At 33.5% G+C, this 15,526-nt stretch overlaps 1 protein-coding gene across 2 annotated transcripts in view; it reads left to right on the top strand.

The window, feature by feature from the left end:
- The first annotated feature begins 11,215 nt into the window (after window positions 1–11,215).
- Window positions 11,216–15,526, top strand: part of LOC145245744 (uncharacterized) — a 73,811-nt gene continuing 69,500 nt past the window's right edge. For both annotated transcript variants that reach the window (XM_080107342.1, XM_080107341.1), the window contains exon 1: window positions 11,216–11,517. In XM_080107342.1, the coding sequence (XP_079963468.1) occupies window positions 11,424–11,517 (94 nt within the window). In that variant the 5' untranslated portion in view covers window positions 11,216–11,423. The remainder of the gene's footprint in view (window positions 11,518–15,526) is intronic.

The following is a 15,526-nucleotide window of genomic DNA, read 5'->3' as shown; positions in this document are numbered from 1 at the left end:
AAAGCCTTTTACTCCAATAGTTTCTTCCCCAGAACTGCGGGTCTTTGGAACTCCCTTCCGGGATTCTGCTTTCCCAACTGCAATGATATGCAGAAGTTCAAGTGTAATGGTAACAAACATCTTTCTACTCTTCTCCCTTCATAATGACCCCGCTAATTAATTCCCTAATAGTAGCCCCCTGATTCAAAGTGGCACTGTGCCTTGTTTGGGGTGAAAATTGAAAAAAAAAAAAAAAAAAAAAAAAATACAAATCCGTTTTATTTACTGTAACGTTTAGTAAACAGTGTTTATCAGTGTGTTTGAAAAATACAAATAGTGGCGGACACTGTTGGTGATGTTAAGTTTGAGAAAATGATTTAAAACTAAAAAACTATACAATATACTGTCAGAAACTCACCGAATATGTCAGCCTATGTCACGATAACATATAATCAGTGGTTGTCTGACACTGTTTTGTATAGTTTTAAACTGATTTCCCCAAACTTAACGTATTCAACAGAGTCCGCGAATTCACCGTTTCCGTTGACAATAAATATAAAAATATGAGAGCATGAAACATTCGTTGACCATCATTCAATTTCGGGCAACGTCGGGTCACCATGCTAGTATATATATATATATATATATATATATATATATATATATATATATATATGGAACATCATTAATTTTGGGGAGGTTTGGACATTATAAATAAAATATGGGCGATTTTCTAAGTAAAACGAGCTTCGAGGCGAATACGCAATTTAACTGTATTTATCGTTAAAAAAATCAACAAGAAATCCAAGTTTATAAACGATAACAATAAATGCTGAAATTATCTCTCATGGCGTAACGGTTAACACGCCGGACTGTGATATACATGGTCCTGAGCTCGATTCCAAGCCAAGCTACACTGGAGATAAGTGTAATACCTCGAAACATGCATGTACATAGATTACTGCTTTAAAAAGAATAATATATATATATATATATATTTTTTTTTACACAGTGATCACCACTTATCAAGGCCCGGAAGCCACTCAGGGATAAGGGTTATTGCAAGTACATTACGTTAGTGTGGAGATTTGATGAAGTGTTTACTTAAGGGGGCGGTTCATTAGGAATTTGTTAACATTGGACTTGAAGACATCCAAGTTGTAGTCCGGTGGGAAGCAGGCAGACGGAACAGAGTTCCACAGGTGTGCAGTTCTAAGAAAGAAGCTTTGTTCATGGAATCCGCGTTTTGATTTAGGCACAGATATAGAGTGGGGGAAATTTTTCACAGTGGATTCAGCTAGACGTGTGTTTTTCGTGAAAGATTGGCGAGGGGGGACCAGAGATTGGAGTTCAGACGAGAACCTGCCATGGAAATAACGATAAAACAAGGAAGGTCCTGGATATGACCTTAAACTATATCCAGTGGTGAGGCCCCAGCTTGCGGGTTTTGGGGAGTGTGGAGCCACCCTTTAATTACCATTACTCCCAGGTCCACTCTGACCCGGAGTGGTAGTACCTGTTAGGGTCCCTACTATGGGCTAAATAGAAACCGACTTGAAAAAAACAAATATATTCTATTAAAAAATTTTTCTTCAAAATCTTTGGATTCGGCATTAAATAACCTGAAAAGGGTTGATATGCCGTAAAACAAAAACAACCAACCAACCTCCAAGGAAAACTTAGATACAACTGCGCCATACCACGTGTGCTATACCCTCACTGAGTCGGGGGAGTACTGGGAGGAAAAAAAAAGAAAGAAGTTGTTAATTAGAAATTATGAGTACTTAAGCAAAAGTAAGGTGACAAAACAAAGTGTTCTCTTTTTTTTTTTTTTTTTTTTTTCCTGTGTGGTCTACTCGGCGAGAGAAAATTTTCTGGTTTCCGTTGTAAATTGTATAACATGACTCTTGTTTCGGCCATTACTCAAGCGCTTTCCATATTCTTAATCGTCATCAGGAAGAGGTATTTTAGAAAGAGGTCTAATCGTATATATTAATTATTTATTAATTAATTTTGTTTGATTATATTATTTATTTATTCATGTCATTTATTTATTTATGTTATATATTTATTTATTGTTTTTAATTGCAAAATACGTTCTATATATTAGTACCAGTATATAAAAACACTATTTTCTTATATATATATATATATATATATATATATATATATATATATATATATATATATATATATATATATATTGTGTACAGAAAGTTGTTAGTTGAGACAGATCATTGGTACCGTCGGTTTCAAGTCCAAAAATAAGGCCCGTTTAAGGTATCCTTATCAAGCTCTCTTCAGCCAAATTCGAGAGCCAAGAGACGAATATTGGCTGAAGAGAGCTTGATAAGGATACCTTAAACGGGCCTTATTATCGGGCTTGAAACCGATGGTACGAATGATCTGTCTCAACTAACAACTTTCTGTACACAAAATATAAATACGCTCTTACAATTTGGATTTTCCTTTTAATTGAGCCCTCTGCTGGAATTCTTTTTCCAAAAAAAAACTAATCATATATATATATATATATATATATATATATATATATATATATATATATATATATATTTACATTCATATCTGATTTACCTCTGCACTCCATGTTTAAAAAGGAAGTGTCCTCTATAGTATCAGATCTGACCGAATAATTAATTGTAGGCATAGACCAATTCATACCATCTAAAAATTCCAACAAAAACCTAACAGCCAGCCATGGTTCTCCCCAGAATGTGCTGCTGCTATCGCGCACAGAAATCACTTTTTCCATAGCTACCAACGTAATAGATGCACTGAGACTAAAGCTGCTTTCAGGACTGCCAGCAACCACTGTAAAAGAGTAATAAAAAATGCAAGAGAGCTATATGCCCAGTCTGTTAAATCCAAGGTAGCTGATCAGCGGCTTGGTTCCCACCAGTTTTGACAAATAACAAATAGGATCCTGAACAGATGTGTGCGTTCTATCCCAACCATTATCAATGGACCTGAGGTCATCTCGTCAGCGTCAGACAAGGCCAAACTATTTGCAAAGAACTTTGCAGCTAATTCTACCCTATGCGACGAAGGCCATCAACTCCCCATATTTCCTCCTATAACACAGAACAAGCTAGGTAACATACAAATATCCGTGCATGAGGTCGCTAAGCTAATCAAGAACCTAGATTCCAGTAAAGCAACTGGCCCTGATGGCATCCCAATTATAGTGTTAAAAAAGCTTCAACCAGAACTTGCTCCCATACTTACGAAACTGTTTAAGCGCTGCCTTAAGGAGAAGTGCTTTCCGACTCTCTGGAAGACCCCATCAGTTTGCCCTGTATTTAAGAATTCAGGTGATAAGTCATCTCCCTCTCAGTACAGACCAATAAGTCTCCTGTGTGTTATGAGTAAGTTGCTGGAATCCATATTAAATAGAGAAATAGTCGACCACCTCAGCAGGAATAACCTTCTTAGTGACACACAATATGGTTTCCGCTCTGCAAGATCTACCGCAGATGTGCTGGCGGTTATATCCCACAGGATTAGTGAATCTCTTGACAAAGGCTTCCTTTCTAGGGCAATTGCTCTTGACATATCAAAGGATTAACGATTATCAATACTTATCGAAGACATTCTGATACAAAACCTATCTAAGAACACTGTCAGGCGCATACCGGGCCTTCGTGTGAAGTTTAATAAAAAAAAAACGGCCTAGCCATTTGTAGTCTATAGGAAACGAACTCAAAGACACAGACAATTCCTTATATATATATATATACTAGCATTTCAGCCCGGCGTTGCCCGGGTATTTGGAGGTGTATGTTAAGCAAAAAAAAAAAAAAAGCTGTCAATTTTTTAAAACTTTCACCCCTGTTATGACCCCTTAACATTTATTATTTTGGGCTCAAATCAAGTTATTAAGTTAGATCCATGTCCAAGGAATCTATATCTAAAATTTCAAGTGTTGTGACCCAAAATTGGTGGAGGAGATTGGTAGAGTTCTCAAAAGTGAAATCGTTGAACTTTGACCCCTTAACAGCCAAATTTCTGTCTGAAAACGGATTACAAAGATTTTTCCAAACCTCAGTACCCTGTATATCAAATTTCGAGTCTGTAGACTAAAAATTGACAGAGTTATTGCGTAGGAAAATGTACACAGACACACAGATACATACACAGACACGTGGATACCCCCACAACAATTCCAAAAATAAAATAAAAGAACGGATAAAAACATGTAACTGTTATCGCCCAAAAAAGGAAGTACGGGATACTCTCCACCAGATATCTCGGCAGAAGGGATACAAAGAGAAGAAACTATTCTCCGTATATTGAGCACTAGAAAGAACCCGATTTCTGTATAGCCGTTTAAAGAATAATAAAAACAAACAAATAAATAATTAAAAATAAATCATTACAACTTTTGTTTCAATAAAAAATAGTAGCGAATGCCCATGTGATCGCAAAAAAAAAAAAAAAATAGCCAAGTAGATAGAACCCCTAAAAAAATGAAGATCTACCAAAAATTAACTCCAAACACAATTAAGGATTTTCGTCATTTTATGTTTCTGATGTAATCCTCCTCCGACTCCCCAAAATTGAATTTGTTATATTTTGGGGTTCGTTTTGTTTACGAAATTGTTAGGTAAAATTACAAAATAGTCTCATGAAAGTTAATAAGTTTATTGTTTTTTTATGTTTCAAATGTAATTCCCCCGCCTTCCCCCCCCCCAAAAGCAAATTGTTACATAGCCCACTGCCCAATTGAGGTCATTGCCTTTCCAACAAGCCTTCATTTGTTAAACTCTGATCAATAGTCGCTGAGATTTGGAAGTTAAAGTTACCCCCGAAGTGGTATATCCGTATAATATATATATACTAGCATTTCAGCCCGGCGTTGCCCGGGTGTTTGGAGGTGTATGCTGAGCAAAAAAAAAAAAAAAAAGAGTAAATTTTTTTAATTTGACCCCTATTATGACCCCTTAAAATGTATAGTTTCGGGCTCAAATCACTTTATTAAATTAGATCCAGGTTCTAGGAACCTATATCTAAAATTTCAAGTGTCTAGACCCAAAATTGTCGGAGGAGTTTGGTAGAGTTCTTAAAGGTCAAATCGTTGAAATTTGACCCCTTAACAGCCAAATTTCTGGCTGACACCCGTCACATCGATTTTCCCAAATCTCAGTACCCGGTATTTCAAATTTCGAGTCTATAGACTAAAAATTGACAGAGTTATTGCGTAGGGAAATGTACACAGACAGACAGACAGACAGACAGACAGACAGACACGTTCACTTTTATAGATATATAGATAGATAGATAGACAGATAGATGAAACAAAAATATATACGTATACATAAATATATATGGAAACGATTTTGTGTTCATTGTAAGCTTTTTACGCAAATATTTCGCACGTATAAATCATGTAGAATATCTGCATGAATATAATTACCCGTAATAGTTAACTAAAGGTGATCACCCTATAAGAAAACTGAAAAAACTAATAGGGAATTAATTAAAAATGAATGTTTAAAAGAATATGCAAATTAGTTAGATCTTTTGCTAATGAATGCAATTCGATAACTCATATATAACAAAATTGTATTTTCTTTTTAAATAAATAGAAAAATAGGGTTTTTAATATGAATATCACTACACGCCAAAGGAATACGGAATTATAGGTATATATATATATATATATATATATATATATACTTGTAGCCGAATTGAATATTTAAATGCTCATATCTTTGGTTCTATGGAACGAAACTAGATGAAAATTTTCAGGATTGTTGAAGATTATAATACTATTCTATAGTTTAAATTTTATGACAACTGGTAAAAAAGAAGCTACATTTTCAAACCAATACAATATGCTCAAATTTGCCTACATTTGTATTTATATTGTCCTAGCAGGCAGCTTCAGTTTTGCTACTTTAGTTGTCTCACCTGTGGCCTTGCCAGGCCACTAAAGTTCGTATTCCTATCTGTTTATTTGTATGTTTGTTCACAATTTTATTGATATATACAAAAGGTCTATTACTTTCCTAATTACTTTTGAAAACTTACTTGCATAAACTTTATTTCATTTACTTTTATATATATAGCATGATTTTTGCAAAATATTCACTCAAAGGTAACCTTATTTGCATAAGGAAAATCGGTTTTACTAAATAGCTGTATGTTAGTTACCGTTTATAGTGAGAAAATTGTTTTAATTGTTCTATTTAAGATTGTTATTTAGAGTTGATTTATATTGATAATACATTTAATTTAATTATTTATTTTGAAATATTAACGACATCGATTTTTTTTAGAAACCGGTTTCGAGTTATTCCCCCTAGGTGCCACCTGTTGGATCGAATACAGTATTTCCATTTGAAAACATTTTAAACTGCGGCAAATTACGTTTAATACGTATTAGATAGTGCCTTCACGAAAAAAAAAAAAAAACAGTGAAGAAATGGCCTATACAAATAAAAAAAAGAGCCAGTAAAAGTAATCCCATTTTTTCTGAAACTGCTCACCAAATAATGCCTCTGCTTAAAAATACTTTTTCTCCCGCTATGATGAACCAGAAAAGGTGTCAACTGTTGAATCAAATACAATATTTCCCTTTAAAGACTCTTTAAACTGCGGCAAATTACGTTTTATACGTATTAGAAAGTGCCTTTACGAAAAAGAAAGGCCAGTTTAGTGCCTTTATAAAAAACAACAAAAAAAAGTAAGCCAGTGAAATAATTTCATTAGTTTCTAAAACTTTTTGCAAGTCACGTACGCGTTTAAATAGCTTATTTTGCATCGTCATGACGGCTTGAGCACTCGTGACCGAATGGATAAAATAGTGTATCCCGTAGGTTTTTGCCTTCTTCCTCTCTTTCGCGTTTCACGTTCGAACCCGGACACCGCGGCTCATTATTTTTCATTTTTTTGGTACACGGGCACTCCCTGCTAACTTTGAATGAAAGGTTGTTTTCATTTATTCATTTATTGTACGGGGGGGGGGGGTCCAGCACACGGGCAACAAAAGTGTTCGATATCCGGAGAATATCTTCTCTTTATATCCTTTCTGCCGAAATATCTGGTGGAGAGGGTGTCACGTACTTTTTTGGGGGGGATGCGATTACATTTACATGTTTTTATCCGTTCTTTTATATTTGAAATTGTTGTGGGGGGGAGCGGTATCGATGTTGCCCACAATGAAAGTTTTCAATATCTTTAATATAGCAGGTGTGTTCCAAACGGAACTTTATGTCGACACGGACAAAGCTGTGTGTCCATACTAACACACACACACACACACACACACACACACACACACACACACACACACATACATATATATATATATATATATATATATATATATATATATATATATATATATATATATACACTGTGTAAGCAAAAACAAGACTTCAAAACAAGGTGTTGGTGGCAACAAAAAGTGTATTTCCATCTACGTTACAATTGTTTCCATGTCCAGTTCGACAATTTCAAGCATTATATAGTTTGAAAATTTTCAAAACCAGCATTTCTTCAGACTTTATGAATAAGCACACTTTTGGCAATGGAGCATTTTTTTTTTTTTTTTGAATAGAAAGAAGGAAGAGTCTTAAATCCGAGCACAAATATAACGATAATCTATAAACATTACCTGCCAATAATACGAAACTAAAACTGACCGTAACATTTTTGCAAGGCTGTTACGGCCATAATATCGAAACAAAAATATTTAAAATTTAAAAATTAAGTATTGGGTAACAAAGAAATAACAAGATCGAATGGGATATATAATAAAAAAATAATTTAAAAAATTCTTGTAGCAACTTGTCATAACTCTGCTCTTAAATAAGGATACGAAAATTAGGCTGTATATTAATATTTAAATGGGATTTTCCGTAACCACAACAAAGGTAGATGTTTTTCGCATGCCTTTCTAGCTAGGGATTTCCCATTCCTTCCTTTTCTTCAAAAATGCTCCATTGCCAAAAGTGTGCTTGAAATTGTCGAACTGGACATGGAAACAATTGTAACGTAAATGGAAATACACTTTTGTTGCTACCAACACCTTGTTTTGAAGTCTTGTTTTTGCTTACACAGTATATTAATGGTCAATTATAAAATTTGATAATTTTGTAGCTTACTCTTTAAGTCAACAATTTTGGGCTTAAAACTCATTGGTATATGAAAATTTACTGAATTTCACGAACTCAGTATAATTACATATAAGTCTATCTATCTATCTATCTATCTATCTATCTATCTATATATATATATATATATATATATATATATATATATATATATATATATATATATATCAATGGTCAAAATACCGGACTAGAGTGCTCAATGTGTAGCCAGAGCAGTATATAGGAAATTTATTACTGTGAGTCCAGAATGAGTTTACATATTGTTTCAGCAAGGGGGAAATCCTCAAAAAGAAGAGGAAAAATCCGACTAGCTTCGTCCATCTATGAATTCTGACGAAGCTAGTCGGATATTTCCTCATCTTTTTGAGGATTTCCCCCTAACTGAAATAATATGTAAACTTATTCTGGAATCACAGTAATAAATTTCATACATATATATATATATATATATATATATATATATATATATATATGTGTGTGTGTGTGTGTGTGTGTGTGTGTGTGTGCAGGCGGTAAAAAGAAAGTCCGCACTTGTGTTTTTTTTTCAAAAACTGCAAATTTAAGCTAAATCTAATGTAACTGTTTAAACAAACTATACCTCATTTGATTGTCCTTTTATTCTTCTATAATTTTACCTGTTCATATTTGACTTTTAATTGAAATATTCTAGTGTTCACGTCAATTTAAAACAATACTCATATTGAGGAGGCAAAAAAGAAAGGGCGTACAATGGAAAATTGTTACTTAAATGTAACTTTAGGACATTAATGCATCACAAATACAACAGCTAGTTAATATTTAGTAGCATATACCGTTCATTTGACAAGGCAGGGTAGGGTAGAGCGCATATACCATTCACTTGATAAAGCAGGGGAGGATAGAGTTGTAGCTCTAGATATATCTAAGGCTTTTGACAGGGTATGGCATGAAAGTCTTCTCAGGAAAATCAGATCATACGGTACCAGTGGTAGAATACTTAACATAATTAAATCCTTCTTAGATAAGAGAAAAATCCAGGTTGTACTCGATGGTCCTACATCTAAACAATATGATATAAATGCGGGAGTGCCTCAGGGGTCTGTACTTGAACCTCTGTTATTCGTAATATTCATAAATGACTTCCCTGTCAAATTTGTCTGTGAGATGGGTATATGTGTTGATGACACCACACTCTATAACAGACACGACAGGAAAACAAATGAACACATATCTAAAGAAATGGCAGAAACACTAGAGGACGACCTCCAATCTGTAATGGAATGGGGACAAAAATGGATAGTCACATTCAATGCTGCCAAGACCAAACTTGTTTCCTTCAATCACTACAAGAAACCTTCTCTACATCCAATAGCAATGGCCAAAGACTCTTTATCTGAAAGTAATCTTTTAAACTCCTCGGCCTAACGTTCACAGGAAACATGAGTTGAAAAAATTACATTAAGAGCATTGCCAGGACCGCTGCGGAAAAGGTAGGTTCTTTCTGCTATGCTAGAAAGCTACTAATGCCCGAAATTATCCTGTACCTCTATAAGACCATCATTCGCCCATGTATGGAGTATTGTTGTCATATTTGGGCTGGTGCATCTGCTACTAGTCTCTCACTCCTAGACAAGGTTCAAAAGAAGTCGCCAACCTGATAGGTCCTGAACTGTCATCTAAGCTTCAGCCTCTGTCCCATCGACGAAATATAGCATCCCTATGCCTGTTCTACAAGTACTTTGAATTCTCCGACGGACTGCAAGCACTTGTACCCCCTCGACGGAAATACCCCTGACAAACCCGACAAGTAGTTGAGATCCCTAGATGTAAGAGAGCCTTCTACTCCAGTAGTTTCTTCCCCAGAACCGCTAGATTCTGGAATTCCATTCCCCAACTGTACTGACATGCAGAAGTTCAAGTGTAACGTGAACCGACATCTTGCTGCCAAACTCCCCACATAGTACCCCTGTAGCTTATGTCCCCGATAGTAGCCCCCCCCCCCACATCAAAGTGACAATGTGCCTTGTTTGGGGTGAAAATGTAATTAAAAAAAAACATAGCCCTTCTGCAATTTTACAGCAATCATTCTTTTGGAAATTCCTTGAATTAGACTGCAGCAATACTCCGGGGGAAGGGCATCCCACTTTTCTTTAATTTTTGACCAAAGTTCTTCCAAATTTGAAATGTTATCATTGCGTAGCTGTTGCTTGATGTAATGCCATACGTTTTCAATGGGATCGGGGTCTGGAGATTTTGCAGGCCAATCCAAACAGGGAATATCATGCTCTTCCGGGAACCTCTTGACATTGCCAGCTGTGTGAATGGGAGCATTATCCTGCGTGAAGATAGGATTAATGGAACAACAACAATTACGATTAGAGATGCTTTGTTGCCTGTTGGTGGATATTTTAAACTGATTTGGGGCGATAATTTAAGCTGGTTTTAAGCGAATTTGTTGCTGCGGACTTTCATTTTGCCTTCTTAATTTGAAGCTATTTTTTAAATTGATGTGGACACTAGAATATTTCAATTATAAGTCAAATATGAACAGGTAAAATTATAGAGAAATAAACGGCGAATAAAATGAGGTATAAGTTGTTTAAACAGTTACATTAAATTTAGCTTAAATTTGCAGGTTTTGAAAAAATTACAAGTGCGGATATATATATATATATATATATATATATATATATATATATATATATATATATATATATATGATTAGTTTTTTTGGAAAAAGAATTCCAGCAGAGTGCTCAATTAAAAGGAAAAATATATTGGCTGAAGAGAGCTTGATAAGGATACCTTAAACGGGCCTTATTATCGGGCTTGAAACCGACGGTACCAATGACCTGTCTCAACTAACAACTTTCTGTACACAAAATATATATATATATATATATATATATATATATATATATATATATATATATATATATATATATATATATATGTTCAATCCTCTGCACGAATAAGCGTTAAAGATCGTCACATGACAACAATTAAATAACAAGGTAAGTATTTTGCTAATTGCGCGTTATAATTTGCATTAGTCATTCATTCGTAGTCATTTGCTTACGTATATATATATATATATGTGTGTGTGTGTTGTTTCCATTTATAGATTCCGAGCAACTTCCCAGGGAGCTTTATTTAGAAACGTTTGTACTCAATCCTGTTTAGTTGAAAGTGCATCGACTGTTGTAGCATCTTTATATAAAGATCACCCTTCGACGCAGCTCATTTCCATTGTTATTTTCGAAACTGCCGTCTCTTCTTATAATTATTCCAAATTCGTCTTTTCGTTCCAAATTTGTAAACAACGTCATGAAATTCGTGTTGATCTTGTGTTTCGTGGCAGCCAGCTGGGCGCACAAGAATAAGACAGCTCCACAGAATATAATTGGCCCTTTTTTCCCCTGTAAGTAATTTTATCATATCTCTCTCTCTCTCTCTCTCTCTCTCTCTCTCTCTCTCTCTCTCACTCTCTCTCTCTCTCTCTCTTTCCCTGTGCCCTATTTGTCTCTCTCTATGTATGTATGTATGTATGTATGTATGTATGTGTACGGTATAATCACGTTGACACACCGGTTCTCGTCAGATCACCGAAGTTTAGCAACGTTGAGCCTGGCTAATACCAGATGAGTGACCATTTGGGAATTCTATGCGCTGTCTGTGCTTTCCGCTTATCTCGGCATTGTTTCCAGTCGTCCTGAACCTTCACTTGCCTCTGGTATTCAACAATGTCTACTCAGGAGAGGTATGGTTGGAGATTGCGCAACTCTTGCCACAAAATTTTCACGCGGAAGCACCTTTACAGTGGGTATCCATAGTCTGCCAAGACTGGAGGAAGCCTTCCAATGTATGTATGTATGTATGCATGTATCTATCTCTCTCTCTCTCTCTCTCTCTCTCTCTCTCTCTCTCTCTCTCTCTCTCTATCTATCTATCTATCTATCTATCTATCTATCTGTCTATCTATCTGTCTATCTCTATTTTTCTCTCTTTTTATCTCTCTCTTTTTTTCTTTAGGGACAGAAAAACTGAGATTAGGAGAGGTTGATATATAATTTTTCGTTTTTTATTAAGAATTCCGCTTTCGAAAATAAGCGTTGTTGCCTGAAGAGGTCTCTAGTTGCTAAATACTAGAAGACCGAAACATGCTCATGACTGTGTAGCAACAAATTGCTGCTTATGTAAAGACAAATTGAAAATGTAACTTGCTCTACTTCCGTATTGAACACTCGTGTATTAACCTCACTATATTTCACTGGTTACCCTACTTTTTAAAAATAGCACCCTTATATATATATATATATATATATATATATATATATATATATATATATATATATATATATATATATATATATATATATATATATATATATATGGCGCCATCTTGGATCGCATTTTGTCTTTTAAAAAAGAGAATATATATATATATATATATATATATATATATATATATATATATATATATATATATATATATATATATATATATATATATATATGGCGCCATCTTGGATCGCATTTTGTCTTTTAAAAAAGAGAATATATATATATATATATATATATATATATATATATATATATATATATTCTCTCTTTTCTTTCTCTGTCTTTGTTTCTCCGTATCTATCACTACCCGCCTTCTCCCCCTCTCTCTCTTTTCTTTCTGTATCTATCTATCATCTCTTATCATGTGTATATACAGGGTGTCCAAAAAGTCACCGAAGGGTTTTTAACTTAAATAGATTCTTTATTTTTGACGATATCTTTCTGTAATTTAACACAATCTGACTAAGACATTGGGGATTTTCTTTTTTAATGCAAAATTCAAAAAATCTTTATTTATGAAAAATAATTTCTTTTTAATGTTGCCCATTTTCAGCTTCGCAAATTTGTGCTTTTTCCAAAACATTATTCATGGCAGATTGCAGAATCTCTGGATTGCGATTTAACTCCCTTATTTTGTTCCTGATGTTTTCCTTCAATTCTTTCAGGGTTTGGGGTTTGTTAACATAGACTCTTTCACAATGTTTCGAATTGTATTGTGACTTGGGGCTATCTGTTACATAAAAATGCCGTCGATAAGCTCATTCAGTCAAAACAATTGATCCATGATTAAAACAATTTCACAACTTGCGTACGTTGTTCAATGCTAAGCTTATCCATAATTAATTTCCAAAATATTATTTGTAAAATATTGGAAATAGAGGAAAAATAGTCATTAATGATGAAATGACAAAGATTTTCAATCTTTTAGTGACTTTTAGACACCCTGTACTTTTATATATATATATATATATATATATATATATATATATATATATATAGAGAGAGAGAGAGAGAGAGAGAGAGAGAGAAAGAAAGAAAGAAAGAGAGAATAAGTGACAAAAAGTGATATTCCAAAATTCATAATAGTGACCATCTTATAATTTATTCCTTTAAATCAGTTGACGCAAAATCAATCACTTAATTATTATATCAATTAGTGAATCTATTATGCCCTTAACTCATCAGAAGAAATAGCAACAATCAATCCGTCAAAAGGAATTGAAATGTGATTTTACATGGTAAAAATCCGAAAATTGGAAGAGAAGCTGTAGTTACCTTTATATTTTTTCATTTCGCCATATTGAATTGTTATCAAAGCCATTAAACCCAACTATTCGTACTAACAATTTTAATTCATTTATGAATCTTCTACCAAAATGTTCTATTTAATAATTAGTAAATTTATTAATTCTAAGTTATGTATACATGTTTATGAAAATAATATCAACAAATTATAAACTATTATACATGTTTGTATATACGAAACTAAACTAAGCTACAAAAGAAAACGATTGATCATTTTAGTCATTTATTTAATTGATCCAAATTGAAAACCATACATAATTCAAATCTATTAGCTATTTACAATCAAACACATCAATCCTTACAATTATAATTTTTTAAATAATACAATTCAAGAACTATACTTACGTTTTGTTAAGATTTAAATATTCCGAAACCCCTTTTTATATCTTAATTGTCCATAGTTAAATTAACTTAACAAAGTGCGGCAGAGTTACCTCCCTTGGAACAAATCTTCCGAAATTAACTTTAGTTATATTGATTAATTTTTCACAACGTATAGACATCCATATTCACATTTCGTATATACAAACATGTACAATAGTTTATAATTTGTTGATATTATTTACATAACTTAGAATTAATAAATTTGCTAATTATTAAATAGAACATTTTGGTAGAAGATTCATAAATTAATTAAAATTGTTGGTACCAATAGTTGGGTTTGATGACTTTGATAAAAATTCAATATGGCGTAATGGAAATATATAAAGGTAACTGCAACTTCTCTTCCAATTTTCGGATTTTTACCATGTAAAATCACATTTTAATTTCATTTTGACGGATTGATTGCTGCTATTTCTTCTGATGAGTTAAAGGCATAATAGATTCACTAATTAATATAATAATTAAGTGATTGATTTTGCGCTACGAAACAGATACTGTCAAGAATTGTATAAATCAACTGATTTAAAGGAATAAATTATAAAAGGGTCAACGTCATGAATTTTGGAATATAACTTTTTGTCGTTTATTCTATATATTGCTCTGCAATTATATTGAGTTTCTTATGCAAGGATTGATATATAATAAGAAAATATATTTCTACAGAAATATATATATATATATATATTAAATTTATTTATACAAACATTAATGCTACATATGTGCATACATGTTTCTGTAATCACCCGCGTTGTTAATGTTTGTATAAATAAATTTAATATACCTGCTCTGTTCACTCATTGAGCACTCTTTTGGTAGACACATGTTGTTTCATTGGATGTACTTCTAGGAAACTAAACTCTACTGGCTATATATATATATATATATATATATATATATATATATATATATATATATATATATATATATGGCCCATGGGATCGATGCCCGTAAACGATCTCCTCATATGTACTTTTATATAAACATTTGACCGATGCTTTTACAGTGGTTGATTTGTTTGTTTATTTACGCTGAAAGAGCTTCGCGTTGCGTTAAGCAAGCAGTTTGTGAAATCATTTTCGACGGGAGGGGGCTTACATCATCTACAGAGGGACTATTTCGTTGTATCACAGCTTTTCGGTGCTCTCTTTCTCTCTCTCTCTCTCTCTCTCTCTCTCTCTCTCTCTCTCTCTCTCTCTCTCTCTCTGTATGTTAAATTTATTTCATTTTTCACGCTTAGGATGTTTTCAATGTTAATATTTTTCAAACTACACCCCCCCCCCAATTTTTGTTTTAATGTGTGCACCGATTGTAACAACGTGTGCCTAAAATTTTAGTCGGATTGACTCGGAAGTTTTTGTCTCCCAAAATCTACTTAGAGAAATGCTTATAAGGGCCAT

The sequence above is a fragment of the Euprymna scolopes genome, chromosome 23 (assembly GCF_053919585.1).
Source record: "Euprymna scolopes isolate OS-2025 chromosome 23, ASM5391958v1, whole genome shotgun sequence".
In the NCBI taxonomy this organism is placed as follows: domain Eukaryota; kingdom Metazoa; phylum Mollusca; class Cephalopoda; order Sepiida; family Sepiolidae; genus Euprymna; species Euprymna scolopes.
This window is presented reverse-complemented; position numbering and strand designations above follow the sequence as displayed.